Here is an 18,962-nt window from a genome sequence, read left to right as displayed (position 1 = left end):
CATGACATTTGACTTTCCTGGTTTATTTATTGTTCATATAGGGTGGTGTATATCTTTCATGTAAAACAACATTCTGTTAACACTATATATATATATATATATATATATATATATATATATATGCTTTTTCTCGCCCATGCTCTTGAGACATGCAGATAAACCTATCTTTGTGGTGACATGATTCCATTTTATTGTGATTTGTTATCCTATATAGGAATGTTTCATGATTTCTGATAAATTAGGCTGAGTGAAACATTTAAATTAAACCAATCAAATATGAAGGGGAATCACGGGTACAATTGAATGGATTTGAGAGTGATGGTTCTTTTAAGGGATTCGGAGATGATTGAAAATAAATTTGAAAAAATTTAAGAGATTTAATTATGTGATAGATTTAAAAAAATGTTTTAATAAGTAGAAAATGAAGATTATCAAATTGTAAAAATGATACTTATAAATTACCTATGTTTTGAAAATTTTATTTGAAATATTAAAATTTTAAAAAAATAATAAATAAATAATAGAATACCCCAATACCCAAACAAGCACACAATATCCAATCACCACCTCCAAATCAAGTACCAATTCAGGCACACAATATCTTCTCTTCGAGATCTAGTACCACAAGCAAAGTGTGCTCATAAGTTTAGAAAAATAATAACAACAAATTTTAAGCAAAAAAGTATTGTTATCTCACCAACACAAATAAACCATCATTAACACATACATCATCTACCACCGTTCTTGCACCAAGATCTAACACCTCCATACACAATATCCACTATCTCGAGACACAATCACAAGCAAATACAATGCAAATGAAACAATGTTATCATGAATCACCATGAAAACTCTAACACACTACCACATATCAAACAAAACCAAATGAAAAACAACTTCACCTATAAGAACCACTAACGACCTCCACCAATTAAGAACCATTTGCTCCACCTCCTACACCAGTCACAAATTAAGATCCACCATGAGGTCAACACCATCTCACAAACCCAACTTCATAGCGTGTACGAGCACCAACTCTAGCTTGTCCTTTTCGCCATGGATCTCTTGCAACACAAAACAGAAGTACTGGAATGGGTTACAATGCCATAAAATTGATTGCAACCTCTTGGAATGGGTTACAACGCCTTACATATTCCAAACTCTTAGAATCAGTTCCCTATATGTTAGAATCAATTACACCTTACTGGAATTGATTCCATTTTTCATCTTGCTGCATGGTGGAATCGATTCCACCTTAAAAGGGATAAGTTCCCATCCTTCATCTTCAACTACAAGCTTTGGTTAATTTTCATCGTCACCTCATGGAAGTTGTGAATGATAAAATATTAACAACTCGATAACACACATAAGCTTGATAACACACCTCACAACTCAGTACTGAAAACAAAACTATGAACCCATGAACCATGCAAACACACAAATAACTCACATAAAACAGCTTAGAACACCATTATCTTCATCATAACAAAAGAAAATGAACTCAACTTTTCTATGTCTTAAAATTTATATACTCACCAACTACTTATGCCAACTAACTTCGTCATTAAATGCATATTTAATAATAAAAGAAAATCAAAACCAAATTTTGTATGATCACTCATGTGAAATTGTGTGATTCATGGCTTCACGAGAATCTTTGTCTAACTGAAAGAGTAACCAATAATAGAGTGAACAAACAAAACTGAAAATGAAAATATATTTTTATTAAAAATATCCTCAAATTAACGTAGGTGAGGAAAGATTTGAAAATCGCTTCATCCCGCAAAATCTCACATCTTTTAGTTTTCAAATATGTAAATAGGAATGCAATATCACCTTCAAATTCTTATTCACCAATATTTGTAAACAATATTTCACACCAAAGGAAAAGAGTATAACTATCGCGAGGGTGGCGGTGGCGCAGTTCACAATTTTACAGCTGATTTTATTCTAGAAAGAAATAGTTCTGTTTTCAAGACATGGAAAACGTAGTGCAGGACGAGGACCACTTTGATAGGAACTTTTTACAATATCAATAGAACCATTGTTGTAGGAGAAAGACTTTTTTTTTCCTATTACATATTTTAAATCTTCCAGACTATAGGTAATTCAGGTAATTCAGGTAATTCAAGGCTCTTATATAAATAAAAGAAAGTGAATTCAAAATTGCTATTATTAGCAAGTTCTTTTTTAAAAACTTCATAGAGGTCAGAATGTTCCAATTACAAATATTTGATGTTTCTCAAATCTCGAGTTTTCTGTAATAAGAAATAAAATCTATAATGTAATATTATTTGTGATAACGATTAAATTATTTTATAAGAATTAAATTTAATAATAATTAGATTTAATAATAATTATATTTTTTAGTATTTTATTTTCTTTATTTATTTTAGTATTACTCATTAAAACTAATTATTAAATAATTTATCATACTAGCTTCTTGTTCAAATATTATATTTAGAAGTTATTTTTATCAATTTTATAAAGTTTGGACAAGTTTCATCGTAAAGTACCGTGGATCTTTTATGGTCTCCATTAAAGTATTTTTTGAATGTTTCAATAATAATACTCTTACTTAATGCTTTTGATTAATTTAAATAATTCAAATATAAAAACTATTTAAAACTTAATTTAATATTTAGTCAAATTGAAAAACCTATTTTTTATAATTTTATATTTTAAAATGAAAAATGAATATTATAAATTTGACTGTTAAATTTATGTGTTAAAACTAAAAATAAAAACATACATATTTATTAGTAGTCACGTGATCACCAGTTGACTTATAATATTGACCATATTGAATGTTCATATTAAAAAGTTCAAGACTAATGGTCACTTATAAAATGGTGCAGTGAAGAATGAACAGAGTTTGCAGACAAGTCGTATACGCAGTGACATGGAAATGAATTAGGTTAGAAAAAATGATGATTTCCACACGTTAATAGACAATCTGAATTTAATTCATACCATATTTCAAGTCCAATTCTTCAACTCCTCACACTCATTTTCCTTGTACCGCGTCTTCAGTTACAATCATCAACCACACTCTTTTCTTCATTTTTTTTTAGAGAAAACCCATAATATATATATATATATATATATATATAATATTATATAGACGTATATTTGTATACACAGTCAATAACATACATGTCTCTCAAAACATAAATAAAATACATTATTAATTTTACTAGATATATAATCTTTGCCTACAACATTATCTATTTTTGCAAGTATATATCATTCACATGCTCAATTCTAAGATGTATCCCTAACATATTTTTTTAATACTCACAGTAATAAATTATACCGTATTTCATAGATTACGGTTGTGGAAATTTTTAACCCATAAAACTATCGCCTCAAACATTAATATCCTTAATGCAAAAGAAATACTCACAACAAAATTACACTTGTTGATCAAATACTAGAGAAATCATCATGGACTGTATCTTCTATAATGTTATAATAGTTTATTATAACACGACATATTTTAGATGTATAACTAAAAATTAACATGTGACAATTAAAATCATTATGGGTAACCTAACTCAATTTTGTATCTATGTTTGAATAGTTCCTTAATCTATTTTGAAAACTTGATGCAAAAGTTTCCTTCATGCAGGTTTGATAATCTCATTTTTATCATGTTTGAAGTTTCATATAAATTATATATAAAGTTAATTTATATGTGTGAATGTATATATTATTTTACAATTGTAAAGTTAAATTAGATTTAAAATTTACTTTTTGTAATACATTACTAAAGTAAAAATTAATCTTCAACTCCATGTTTAACCAATATCAATATTAATTCTCTCTAGCTTATTACACCATTGTTTGATTTCTTGCATCAAGTCACAAACTTCTAGAATCTAATTAAAGTTTTTACTCTTTATTACTTGAGTTTGAGAAATTGGAGTGCTAGAGAAGAGAAAATCATTTTGATAACTCTCACTCAAGTTTCAAGCCACAATTTAAACGAAAAACATTATCGTTTGAGTAAATATCCCATTCCTAAATTACTAGTGTGGTGCTTTAAGCCACAAATATATTCTATAACGATAATCGCTTGGATATTACAAAAATATTAATCAAAAAATTAAGCAAACTAAATATAAATAAAAATATAAAAAAGTAAAATAAAATATAAGAGTAAATTAGCCAAAGGTAAAAAAAAATTATTTCTTGTCAATAAACAATTGAGTATTCAATCTCATTAGCTTGAATATGAGATATATGGAATAAATCCCAAAACAGGAAAAATAAATTATTCGAGGAAAACCGTTTAAACTATACAATTATATTATGAGGTTGTCCAATAACCGAATCCATTTATACATATCTATATTTATGGACCTAATAAGCTTATATACACAACATATCATCATATGGCGTGAAGATCAATTTTTCTCGTACACTTAGATATTCACATTTTATAAATTTTTATTGACTTGAGTGTTGAAAAATATCTTACGAGTATAAATCATTTGTGTCTCTCATCAAAGCTCAAAGTTTATTTGTCAGGAGATGACAGTTCAACTTTGAGAGCATACACTTCACTACGGGGATCCTCCACATAAGTTCATTAAGAGAAATAAGAAGAATGAACTTTTCTATATCAAAATTTATTGAACTTGTATGATATACACCAAGCACAACATGCCTATTGAAAATAAGCATGAAAAAGACTTATCAATCGCAATCAAAATAATTATCTAATTAATTTAAATATATCAATAATAATGTTTAAACGAAATTGGATCGTAATTAGATCGACCATAATAAAAAAATCTATATAGAAAACTATAAATAAGTCAAAGGAACTTATTGAAACTTTTTATTATATATTTATTATAGTATTAATTATTTAATAAATCGAATCCAAATTGACTTTAACACCAAACAATTTTAAAATATATTTCTAATTAGTTGAATAACAACTTACTAAAAAAAAATCGAAATTAAGAAATTGTTGAGTGAATATTCGATCCTACACTCAAAGTTAACTCTATCATAATTATTCCTAATTATCTCCTCAACGTTATAATCTATTAATCATCATAAAATTAATGAAAGATCAGTGCCAAGTCGTACATGATATAAAGAGAATTTAAAGTTTTAGAAAGACAATTAATAAGAAAGAGCAAACTATTATTAGACAAACCTTTACATACTGATACGTTATAACAAGTGATAAATCTCAAATTAATTTTTAAACTATTAATGTTTCTTTCATGTTTATAGATGACAAAATTGATAGACTCCAAAACATTTTAATAACAACAAAGTGCAAGCTCAAACAAGTCTTTCAGAAAGGAATAATATATTTAAGGTTACCACCGGTTGAAACTATGAAAAGGTATACCTAGTAGTGAATTTTAATTGTTCATATTTAACCAAAAGTTAATAATTATACACAGATTTTATTAAACCTTTACGACAATTCACACAGACTATATAAATAAAACGACTTTATATATAAAAGAAATACAAAAACTTTACAAATCAATTTTATAGAATTAACTTAAAATTAAAATTTACTTTTTAACATACATAATTATAACATTTCATTAAATATGCATTATGAAAATTTAATCAATAAATTTTTGCATCTTGAAAGTTAAAAGACTGTATACCTACATGTCTGCAACTCTTATGTCTAATCTCTTCTGACCAGGTAGGCCAGGTTTTTTACATTTCTTTAACTTCTTCAATGGTTAATTTGAGAGATCATTCAGCAACAAAGGAAGAAATCCTTCTTGATGGGGTGAGTCAACTAGGTCTTTTAGTCAACACTTAAATTTCTACAGATAGATACAGAGACACCATATATAGTAACTACTCAGAAATTCATCAAAAGCGATTGTTTAATATATAATATATATTCGTCAGTACTATTTTCTCGTATCAATGATCAAATATTCAAAGCGTAACGCGTTAATGCATGAATGTCATGTTCTCTATGTTGTCCTTTCACTTTGATTCTTATCCAAACTACACAGATTTATGGCTATGACAGATGAGTCCGTGTATACACATAAAGATTTTTTTTTTTTTACTTTATATTATAAATGTGTTTTTATTTTCTCGAGCAATATCCTCAAAAATCTTAGTCCTGTTCTTTTTTTAGATAATCTCACAATTCTAACTTATTATTCGTCTCATGTATACATCGAATACTGATTTAAAAAATATTTATGAATATCATGTATTTAAAAAATAATAATTTATAAATTTTTAAAATATGATCTAAATAAAATTAAAAATATATAAAGTATAATGTAAATTAAATTTTAATTTTTTACAAAGAATATAGCTATACATTTAATTTATTTATAAACAGATATTAAATTATTCGTTATTTAATAATTAAATATAATTTAGCATTCTTGACAGATGCATAAATAACAGTGGACATGAGTATATTTTGGTATCTAAATGTCATAATGGAAAGTGTCCCCACTGCATTTAAGACTGGTGGTCCTGAAGGTGATTTACTTGATTTATGGTCAAGTAGAGGTAGGAATTAGGGTTTTGAGGTGCACCAAGGACCACTAATGGCGTTTTTTTAGGGAAGTCAATGCATCAGATTCTAAAAAATTATATTTCAAAATATTTTAAGAATTTCTTTCTAAAGACTTATAGTGGAAGGAGTTGAGCCTCTGGGCCAGTACCTGTGTGACATCTCCATTAATATGCTCCATTTTTTCTTCTATTCACATCTTACTGTTGCTGGTCTTTTCAAAACAGCTATAAAACACTTCCACGGATGCTTCGGAAAGAACTACGTAGTATACAAATGCGATGCATTTAACGTGGTATGATGATGGTTAACGAAAATATTGTTTTGAAAAACAAAACGAAAGGTAGAAAAAGTTACAACTTTGTTCTACCATGGTCGCCTAAACGAATTCATGGCATAAATCAAACAAGGAGTTATAAAAACTGGGAAAATGTAGTATACATATTTCCTCTAATAAAAATAAAAATGCTGATTATTTCAACCCGAGGTATTACTTTCTTAAGGTATGTTTATTTCTTAGAGACAATTTTTTTTTTATAAAGAAATGCGTATTTTAATTAAGAATCAAACTTTTCTATTTATCTGATAATATATTATTAAATAACCAATAAGATTTTACATTTCGCAGAGACAGAACATTAAACTTGCCAAATTACTTATGTTGCATTCTCCTTTTTTATGCATGTATAGGACTTATTATAACGGAACGGGAAAAAAAGTTTACGTTAAAAGAGTTGGAAAGAAATCTAATTAAGTACAGAGGAAGAAGATTAATTCATAAAATAACACTTTATTATAATTCTGAAAATGAAATGCTAAACTGCACAGATAATTTTGGAAAAAGGACTTACTCATCATCCTATATCAATAACCTTTTTTTTCGTCTAGATTTTATTTATTTCAAAATAAAAGTGCAAAGTCCATTTTATGAAATCTCATTCTTTGTACTAATTTACTACGTTGTATTAATCACTAGTTTGATCGCTATTAATTAATAAAGAAAAGAATGCTGTAAATACGTATAATCCTTGCAGATTTTTGAAATTTCGTGAGCCATAAAATGGAATTTATAATAAGGCTTTTTTCTGTTTGATACAATCTATTGGTATTAAAGTCTTTCTTTTGATATTTATTAATATAAATTTATATATCTAAAATTTAAATTTATAACCACACACAACTACAGTGAAACAATTGCTTTGAATTAATCCGCATTCATTTCGTGCTTTTGGTCCTACAATCAAGGATTCACATATGAGAAAAGATGCAAACAAGATCAAAGGAATTTTAAAGCAAAAGCGAACGTTTTTTTCTTATCGTAACACTAATCTCATATGATCCTAGAAAAGGATATAAACTAAGGCAATCTATTTTTTATAAATTTAAACTGATCAGAATATTAAGCGTTTAGTTTCGAGCAGTGAAGTCCTCTCTTTTTAACTAAGGATCTAGTAACATTAAATTTCTGCTCTAAAAGAAAAAAGAGTAAGTACGTAACACATTTCTGCTGCAAGAAAACAAATAAGTAACACTTTCTTTTAAATACATTCGTACCATTGATTAAAATTTGTATTAAATACTACACAATTGCAAATGAGACTTATAAAACAAAGAAACGAATCTTTTAAAATTTTGTGACTTTCAATAATTTATAATTAACAGAAATCATATTTTCGGAAAAATATTAGAAAATGTTATTAACCTTCTTTTATTCACAAATATTGATCCGGGTGAGATTAATCCAGACTCAAACAAGTACTAAAAAGATAATTAATTAAAAAAACAAACAAATATGTGAACATCTCCATGGAATTTTGGGATATCCAAGTCTTTTAATCCTTACATTAACATTGAAAAACACAAAGATAATCACGTTCAATCTAAAGAAACTAACGGTATACTGTAAAATTTTCATAATATTATGAAGATTTGCATGATGAAGATGGTTCGATTGATCACAGAACGAAGAGTTTGTGACAGTTTAAATTAGTCACTACATATCTATACAGAAATAGCAATAAGAACATAAAAAAAAAATTAAAGTACTGCAACATTTGTAATTAACATAAACAAGCTTGTCTTTTGATTGTTCTGTGTCTAGCCGAGTCAACTTTGTTGTAGCAGCAACAACGCATAGATATTAGATAGATCGCACGAGATAGGAACCCTTCATGATTCCGATCCCAAGAACAAATCCACTTTCTCCCAATCCAAAAAAGGGTCGTTGTCGACATCCATTTGGGTTCCTCCCTCACCGTGCAGGGTGGGTTGGTCATGGTCATGGTCAAGGTCTCCGGAGGAAGAACTCTCCGGTGAACATGTTGCACTTCTCTCCAACATTTGATGCTGATGATAATCATAACACGTTGAGATCGAACCCTTTTCTTGTTCTTCACCATTTTCAGCAATCGAATGCCTCGTTGTGTTCCTCCTTGGTGGTGGTCTTCTATCAAATGCACGCAAACACTTGGATTTTTTGTACACTCTGCATAAACTGAATTCCTTCCTTAACTGCAACTGATTAACATGTACAACGCAATGAAAAGATTGGTTAACTGCCACCGTTATAAAAACAGCACTAAATATCATGTACGATAAAATTGCGTTGTATATCCATGAAATTTCATGCAATGTATATACTATACAATTCAAACGTCTAATGGTTGATCTAAGAACCCTAACGGGCTGTTTAGAGGATGATGGCTCACCTGTGATGGTTCACCTTTGATGGCGGTATACTCGTTCATCTTCCAATCGGTTTTGGCTCCATTTGGAGCTCTTCCACTGTAGAAAACCATAGTCCTTTTAATTCCTATGATTCGATTATCCGAAGAATAAACATGATTCGGAGACCCTGTTGCTTTCCAGTACCCTGTGGTCGTGAGACGCTTTGGTCTTCCTCCTCGAGCTTCACTCTCTTGCCTCGGAATGAAAAAAAACCATTGTTCCGTGTCTCTCAGACTCGCCTCTCCAGAGATTTCTGCAAACCCATAAAAAAATATTAATATTTTATGACCAATTACATATAGATGTTTGACAGGAAACCCAAAAACACAACACCATCCTTGACTTGCATTGATGAAAAAATGAAAAGTAGAGAAATATAAGAAGTTTACGTGGGAGTTGGGAGGGGTTGTAGTCGTAAATATCCACCACTGGAATAACACGATTCATGTCCTCTCTTTCTCCTTCGAGTTTATTATGAAGATAGAACGAAATCAGCTCCTCTTCTGTGGGGTAGAAACGATAACCTGGTGGCATAACGTCCATCTTTGAGCACTTTATCGTACACTTTTAGTCTCTCTCACTGATATTTTCCTCACCAACGACCAGATAATCTTGTTTTCTTCGTTATTGGTGTAGACCAGTTCTCAAGCACTACACCTCGTGATGTTATATATATATAGATGAACAGATACAACTAGCGGTTTCAGAGAATCAACAGTAGGTACTGTAAGTAAAACAATGGCGCAGGACCACAAAATGTGAGAAGTCTAAAAGAATATTAATTTTGTTATCATTTTTATTGTATTAAAATTTAAATTATTGTATTTATTTATCATTTGAAAAATAAAAAAGAAATTAGTTTTGATATTTTTCTTGTTTTTACGTATTTTATATATTAAAATTAAAGCACGCGGCCTCGGAATCAATGACTGAGAAAGTTAGGCAAAGTGATTGTAAAAGACAAAATTGCATCGGAGTGAAAAGGAGAACAAAAGGAATTGGCTAGTTAAGTTAATTTGCCAGGAAATTTCCAATCCACGCGCTTACACCGTCTCTGGCATAATTATGCTTCCGTACATTTCTTTTCAAAATTCTTCCTTCTTTCCTTTTTCTTTTATGGCTAAGTTAAGAGGAAAATGTTCTTTTTAATAATTCTTTTTATAATTTTTTTATCACTTATTTTGTGATTCATTCTTTTTAAATATTTTTTTAAAAATAAATTCAAACATACTAATAAAATAATGACATGTGGCTTATTGGTAAAAAATTGTTAACCTATCAGCGTTCAAGTTAATATATTAATATTTTTGATGATGTGTACTTATTATTCCATTGAGAAACTTATTTGTAATTATTTTTTCTAGTTGTATATTTATTTAAAAAATACTTATAGATATTTGTATATATTTTAAAAATTTATTAAAATTTAAATAAATTTAATATATATATATATATATATATATATAATATAAATTAAAATGTAGTTCTAATTAAATTAAATTTAATAAAATATAAATTAATTTTAATTTTAATTAAATTTAACTTAATAAAATATAAATTAAATTTTAATTTTAATTTTTTTATAGATAATCAATACTCTTCTTATATCCGCATCTAATTTATTTATAAATTAATATTAAAATATTTATTATTATATATAATAAATATTTACAAGTAGAAAGTATCCACCGTACTAAATTTATTTACAAATATTTGAGTATTTATGTTATCTACAGTAATTTTATGATATGTTTATAAAAAACAATAAAATTAAATATTGTTTAATTGAAAAAAAAGTCAAAATTAAACTGTTTTTTTATAATAACAAAATTAAGGTTTTAAAAGAACATGTCATTGATGACGTTGTGGGATTTCAAACTCAAAGACCTACTAACAACTAAGAACATATAAAACGATGTACTTTTTAAAAATTGATATTTGTCATTAAGTTACATTTTTTGTTTGCTTTTCTTCTAAAAAAACATTACAATAGTAAATTATCATTCAATTTTTGTATACTTTTATAAATTGACGTTAGAAAATAATGCATACTATTTTATTTCACAATTAAAACTTTAGACAGTACAATAAATGAATTATATATATATATATATATATATATATATATATAATTTATGCTATAATATTTTTATAGAATAAACAAACTCAAGAACAAAATATTAAAATTTTTTATAGAATATGTAATTTATTATATGATTTCAAATCTTTGTTACAAATTCTTTTTATCATGTTTCAATTTTACATTCTCATTTTTCGTAAATATAAACTATATGCATTACGAATCTTCCGTTTAGTATTTATTAATTTCTTCGTAAAAATAGTATAAGACTGAAAATTTTTAAAGACTAATGTCACAACATATTAGATAAAAACTTTTGAATTCACATAAATATCTATTAAAAGAAATACATGTCAGAAAAATCCAATTGACTAAACTATATTCCTGAAATTTCCCTTGCAACATCCCTGATTTTTATTTTATTTTTATCGTCAGTAGGAATGTAAATGTAATGGTTTATAAAGACTTGAGGACTATACGTATAATGTATATATAAATATTAATGTATTGTTTTTAGATTAAGTATAATTTGAAAAAATTGTAAAAGTTAAATATCATTTACTCTATTTAATAAAATGATTATCTTGATTACTTGGGCATGGCTGTAATTTACTTCATGTCGTCATCTTTCATCTCCCAAGTACGCCATCGTGAGGGCCGGTAATTGCGACGTCAATTATGCTTATGGATATTATTTATTTACTTTATTCAAAATCTTTTTTTTTTCTGTGATTTTATTACTGAGAAAGTATTTTGAAATTCTAATGGGAAAAAAATCAATCATTGATTTTTAAAATATTTAAGTGCTTTAGTTAGAGTTTATATTAGAGTCTTGATTTAATATGCAATTATGATCATTTTATCAAAAATAAATTTTCCATCGATGGCGCTTTATTTTTTAAAATTTATCTAGTTTTACATTAATTCATTCATTGTGATTGACATCATGCTGCGTCAGTCACTAAAAAGATTGAAACTAATTTTGAAGCTAAATTTTAAAATATGAAATCGATATTATGTTACTTTAGTTGCATTACAAAAGTCGATGGATGGTCATCTCACTTCAACTACCTTATTTCTATTATGCACACTTCTTAATAAAATTTATATCTAATATCTAAATAAAAAACTGTTTCTTTTCTTACATTACTTTATATTTTAAAATAGAAATATAGTTTTATTAATATTGATTAGATGTTGAGTAATAATTTGAGTATACTTTTATTAATATTGCTTTTGTTGACGAACAACTTGGAATTATCAAAAAGAGCATAAATTTGTTTTTTCTACTTCTGTATTTTAAATAAGTTTGACATAAATATACTAATTAAAAAGCATAATAAAGAAGTATACGCAGCAATTTAGAGTCATAGGTATAAAGTTGACGTGATTTTCCAAAATATTTAATTTTTCTTAAAACTAATTATATAAAGAAACTAATAAGAAACAAAAAATATTTTTTGTTTTATGAATCGAGAATGATTGACTTTGCTCCTACATATATAGATGAAAAAATCATGGATCATGTACTTCTTTATTTAGAAAAGGTTTGTGAAATTTGTTTGAAAATTATGATGGATTATTTGGGATTTTCGAAAAGCAAATCCCGACAAGGATTGACATTGTTTTTTTAAAGATTTTTGTATTCTTCTATTTGAAAAAATATGGTGGGAAAAAAAGAAAAAGAAAGAGACCGACCATAAGCCGACGCGTACCCATAGCCTTTATTTTATGATTTAATATTTTTTTATAGGAAAATATGTGATAAGAAATAGTTTTTTTTATTATTTATTTATTTTAATTAAAATTTTAAAAAAATAAATATTATGTGATGCAGGAGATATAACCAATACCAAAAAGAAACGCGAAAAGATATTCTTTTTTTATGAAAAAAAACATTATTGGTGCATATAAAAAAATAAAATCTTTTAACAAAAAACCTTCAAAGTACAATAAAAGGAGAAAGAGAATGGTGCACACATGATATACATTTTTGGCTTTAAGTATTCCCCGAATTCTCCTTTGGTAGTTTCTTTTGGTAGACTTTCTCTAGGGTGACAACTTATTTTCCTCTATACTCTCTCCCATTCTTTCTATCTCTATTATTTGTCCATTTTTAAAAATTATATTTTCCTCTTTAAAAGCAACTGACGCAACAAATTATATTAATATACTATTTTAATTATTGTTTATAATTATTGACATAATATTGATTCAAATTATTACCATATCAAACTAATATTTCAAAAATATTTTCTAATAATGATGTGTCATACATTAAGAAAATTTATTTTATTATTTTATTTTTTCTTTTTTTCTTTACTCACCATTAATTATTATTATCTTATTTTTTATTTTTATTTATTTATTTATTCGGACGAAATTAAGTATTGACAATGATAAAACTAACATCATCGTATAGAATAAAAGAGATAAAAATGAGAAAGATGAAACTCATAAACAATTTTATACGTTCATTGTCATAGTTGAGTTGATCAAAATACTTTTCCATCGTGCATGACTTTTTTAATTTTAATATCTTGTAGACTTTGACCTCGATACATGTTTCTATCCACTAATTTTAACATGAATAAATATTGTCTCATCATTTAAAATGTTAAAAACGTGAAACCATTTTGTTATGATTACTTTAATTAATATTATTATACTTTTCATAAAAAAAAGTATTTTGGCGATATCAAATAAGTTTTGTGAGAATTTTTATTGAATATATATGGAAATTTGAACTACACTCTATAAATTTAGTTGTGTTCGTAGATTATTAAACATTGGGGTTTTAGTTCTTTTAATTGTAATTGTTGAAAATAAATTATTATCTCTTTAAAATTAATGAAATTCAATTTAATACTTAGTTTATGATCAATTTTTAATTATCTTCGGTAACATCATAATAACATGATAATTTAACTTTAAGCATTTATGTCTGAAAACTGAAAAAAACAAATGTTCAATATGAGATTTTAATCATTACCTTATATGTTAATATCAAATAAAGGATCCCTAATATATTAGTACTTATTTGAAAAGGAAATATCATATTATAAAATAATTATCACATGGTGCTGTAATAAAATATTTGATAAATTAATAAAATAATAACCCATTTATCGCTACATATTATGTTAGAGGAGTATTTATTGATTAAATAGATTACAGTGCAAACTTTCAATTCATCTTATTAAGTTTTATGAACTATATTATTATTATTATTATTATTATTATTTATTAAGTTTAAATTATTTCATAATTTATGCATTTTTATTTAATTTTTTATTATACTAATATTTTTTATATTTTTTTAATTGTGTCGTTTAATTTTTTTTAGTCAAGTAATATGATAATTATCTGTTTCCGTCATTTTATTTATTTATTTTTATGTATAACATTTTATGATTTATATAAAATAATGTTATATTACTTAATATGTAATGATAATAAATTTATGTTATTGCTTTTATTGGTTATTTGTATTTTAACTTTGCATTTTTTTATTAAACAAAAGAAAATGTAATAGAAAAGTTGATAATGGGCTTGGTCATTGTGGTGGACGATGGCATGTACGAAATTATTAATGACTTGGGTTGAAAAATTGACTTGGAAACTCTTGTGTCGTCCTTTTATAGGTGACACTGACTGCATCATTTGGTTTTGAATGGAAAGCCATGCATTGTTGTGACTAAATTGTTTCGTAGTGTGAAACAAGACAAATATACGTGTCTTTGCTGTTTTCAATAGGAATTTAAAAATGTTTTAGTCACCTAACATGTCAACCATTTAGAATATATAAGCATAAATGAATATGTCTATATTAAATGTAATGTTTCAGAAACTTCTCCCTATAGGCCTTTCCGAAAAAATTTTTGTAATTATTGCTATGAGCTTGTATAAGTTAATTTAAAAAAAAATCATATATTTTTTTTATAAAAGGTCATGCATAAATTAAAGCCCTCATTGAATGCAACAAGCCTTATAATCTTTCTTTTATGTTGTAACATCATCTTTCACACTGATACCATTCTTCATGGTTTTTAGAATTTCTTGAAAGCCAATAATAGCTTCTGTACGTATGACCTTATGATCATAATTTTTTCCATCAAAGATTGGCAATGTAGAAAGAATTTTTTTAACTCCGTTTGATGATGCCATGATAGTAACCTTTATAGTCTGATACCACTTGTTGAGAGAAAGGTAATAGTCACACAGGAAAAATATCAGAAAAATATTAAAGAATAAAAAACACACTGAAATGAATGTAATTTTATTACAACTGATAAGTTTCATTTACCAACTTAAATAATAGAACAAATAAAAATAAAAGATACTCGAATTAACTCTAACATAGTGCAATAAAAGGAGTAAACATGGCATACTAAAAGGAAAACGCTTTTCACTATCAGGTGACAATTCGAGATTACCATTTACAGAAACAAAATACCACTTGGATCAACTAGCACAACAGTATTATAAATTAATTCTTACCTTTATACATTTATATTTAAATATACACTTTTTCTATAAAAGTAGTAAAGTTAATTTTAGGCTTAATACCCTATTTTGTCCCCAGTTTCGTTCGAAAATGTCAAATTAATCCATCCTTTAAAAAATGCGTCAATTACGTTCTCACTTAATAAAATTTGCATCAATGAAATCCTCTCCGTTAAATCTGTACAAACGACGTTAATTGAGGAAGTAGAAGAAAGAGAAAAATAATTAACGCTGTTTGTACAGATTTAACGGAAGGGATTTCATTGATGCAAATTTTATTAAGTAAGGACGTAATTGACACTTTTTTTAAAGGATTGACTAATTTGACATTTTGGAACGAAACTGGGGATAAAATAAGGTATTAAGCCTTAATTTTAATCTTTATATTATTTTTTTCTTTAGTTATAATTTCTTTATCGAAAATGTACATGCATTTTTTTGGAAGGTGAGAATGAGTCCTCTTTAATGGAGTGGTAAGAACTTTTTTCTTCCGCTACAAGTTATACCATTTAGTGGTCGAAAACAACCTGACCTTTTATTCTATAATGATAAATAGACTCAATCAACCACAATCTATATGCTTCTTTTTGGTCAATGGATTTCACTACAGAACATCTATTCTAGTCATTCAATGAAATTAATACCTCAATTTTTAATTGCTAAATAATTTACCTTGCATTTCATTCTAATTTCATTTCCAAGTCTTCTATATACATTTTCATTATTGTTACACCACCCTCACAATGTTAACTGTTTAAAATTTTTCTACCCTTTTTTATTTAAAAAAGCTTGTTTATTTTAAACTGGTCTTGAATTAGTTAAACAATTATATTTTCAAATTGAAAGTTAGATCATTGTTTTAAAACTATTTAAAATCTTCTAAACCATATATTACTATTCATATGCTGAAATGTGTTATTATTTTTTATTGAATTGTAATATCCATTTTTTAATTTTCAAACTATAATCCTTGTCTTGTGGTATTTTTAAAATAATGGTAATTTTTTTAAATTAAATCATTATAATTTCAAATTAAAATTAAAATATCTTTCGATCCATACTAAATTAAAATATTAGTCCTAAATTAAAATATTAGTCCAAAGACCATTATTATTAGGCAAACTTTCTATCAATAAGAGGGTTAATCTCTCCGCCACTACATGTTGTTTCCTCATTTCCTCATTCTTATTCTTATTTTGTCCTGGAGATCAACGAATATAAGATATCTGTTTGGCTTCAACGGATCTTGACATCTGTTAAGAGAAATCAAGATTAATTAAATTAATAAATAACTAAAAATCTAAAATTATATATTACACATAAAAATGTATACAAAATAAAATAAAATTAATTTAAACTAAAAAAACAAGCACAAAGGCCTGGGAGATCCATTCAGCCTTCAACGAATCTTGACATTCGTTGACGGAAATCAAGATCCGTTGAAGACCGAACAACGCATAGATACCCGCATTTTTGGAACGAAATCAACCATGAACCATACTCTTTTTCGCGAACCAACCATCTATAGAGCCAACTCAGTGATAATGAAAGCATCGGAAATAGAGGAGGAAACGAAAATTACAAATAAGAGAAGTATTAGGAGGAGAGAAAGAAGAGAGTGAGAGAAAAAATAAAGTTTATGTGAGGGTGTGAGGCTGCAAGAGTGAAAAAGGAAAATAGGAATAGAGGAAGAAGATAAGTTTATGTGGTGTGGGGTGTAGGGGTCACGACAGTGAAGAGTAAAAGAGAATGAAATTAAATTAGGGTTTTATGTGATGTTTGGGTGTGGGGGTTGCTCCAGTAAAGAGTGAAGAGTGAAAGAGGATGAGTTTAGATTAGGATTTTAGATTAAAATAAATAAAAGTAAAAAATAAATATTTAAATAAGACAAGTTTTAAAAATAAAAAAAGTTGAAGAGATGGAAGGAGCAATGGTGGAAGGACTAACCCTATTTGAACCATTAGTAGGAAGAATTTCAAGAATATCGTGTCAGGGCCTTTTGCTTCCTGCCTCCTGTTATTACTAAATGCACTCCGTACTGATAGACCAAGACTAAATGCACCTCCGGTACAAAGGAAGAATAATTGAAAATGCTGCAAAGGAAAAAGAAGAGATAAGCCTAGCAAAAAAGTGCATTTTTAAACCCTCGGAATACATTTCATATGTTTCCAGAATTGTCATTGCAAAAAACTTAAAAGATTTTATATACATCCTGGAGAGTTTATTCCAAAAATTTAGTTATATACATTTCGCACATTTTGAAAAGCTTATTCTATTAAGTTTTGTTCAAGAAAATTTGTTATAAAACATATTTATTATTCTAGAAATTTATTCTGAAAATTGTGTTCCAGAAATTTTAGAAAATTCCTATTAAATTCCTAAAACTTTAATTTTTATCTTCAATTCTTTTTAAACAAAATTCCCATGTAGATTTTTAAAAAATTGATTAAAATGACGAGAAAAAAATTGAGTAGAAAGCACTATGCGGAATTAAAAACTGAAATTAGTTGCCGCCCATACTTACCGGGTAGCAGAACCATGATATAGAAAAGCCCAATAAGGGTAATCTTGTCTTCCAGAATATCCATGAGACTATATATACCCTCGTTTCGTTCTCCAACCACTAGGGTTTTACCTTCTTTCTCTCGTTTCAGGCAGCATTTTCGTTTTGTTTTCGTTTCCGTTTCCGTTTCGTAATGATATAATAGGTTGGTGAATCTGTTTGCTATAAGCGCTGCCCTTAAGATCGCCTTCCCAATTTCTCCATGGAAGCGTGTCGAGTCATAGCAGCGCCATATCAACACGCTTTGAGGTTTCTCTTTAGGGTTTCCCTTTGAGTCCTCTATTTTCCACCTTTCTCTTCTTATCAAGATTCATTGAACCCTCTGTATTCCACTGGAGTTTGAATCTTCATTTTTGTTGATTTCTATGGCAAGTGGGATTGTTTTTCTCGCTTTGCCTTTAGATTCGACTAATTGGACTTCATCTCCTTTGGTTGGGTCATGTATCGGTGCCTCTGTATCTGGTGGAGAACATTTGAACCATTTGTTTTTTATTAGCTTTAGAGTGTTTATTATTCTGTGCTGTTTATTTATTCGTCGTATTTTAAGGGAAACA

At 27.3% G+C, this 18,962-nt stretch overlaps 1 protein-coding gene across 1 annotated transcript; it reads right to left on the bottom strand.

Annotated features, from left to right (window-relative positions):
* Positions 1-8,430: 8,430 nt before the first annotated feature.
* Positions 8,431-9,960, bottom strand: LOC124833425 (NAC domain-containing protein 90-like). Its single transcript, XM_047307912.2, has 3 exons — positions 9,649-9,960; positions 9,241-9,512; positions 8,431-9,049 (listed from the first exon to the last, which is right to left on the bottom strand). Exons 1-3 carry the CDS (start codon positions 9,800-9,802, stop codon positions 8,702-8,704), a joined length of 774 nt encoding a protein of 257 aa, XP_047163868.1. The 5' UTR covers positions 9,803-9,960; the 3' UTR covers positions 8,431-8,701.
* Positions 9,961-18,962: the final 9,002 nt, after the last annotated feature.

The sequence above is a fragment of the Vigna umbellata genome, chromosome 5 (assembly GCF_029865625.1).
Source record: "Vigna umbellata cultivar VRB3 chromosome 5, Vumbellata_1.0, whole genome shotgun sequence".
Lineage (NCBI taxonomy): Eukaryota > Viridiplantae > Streptophyta > Magnoliopsida > Fabales > Fabaceae > Vigna > Vigna umbellata.
This window is presented reverse-complemented; position numbering and strand designations above follow the sequence as displayed.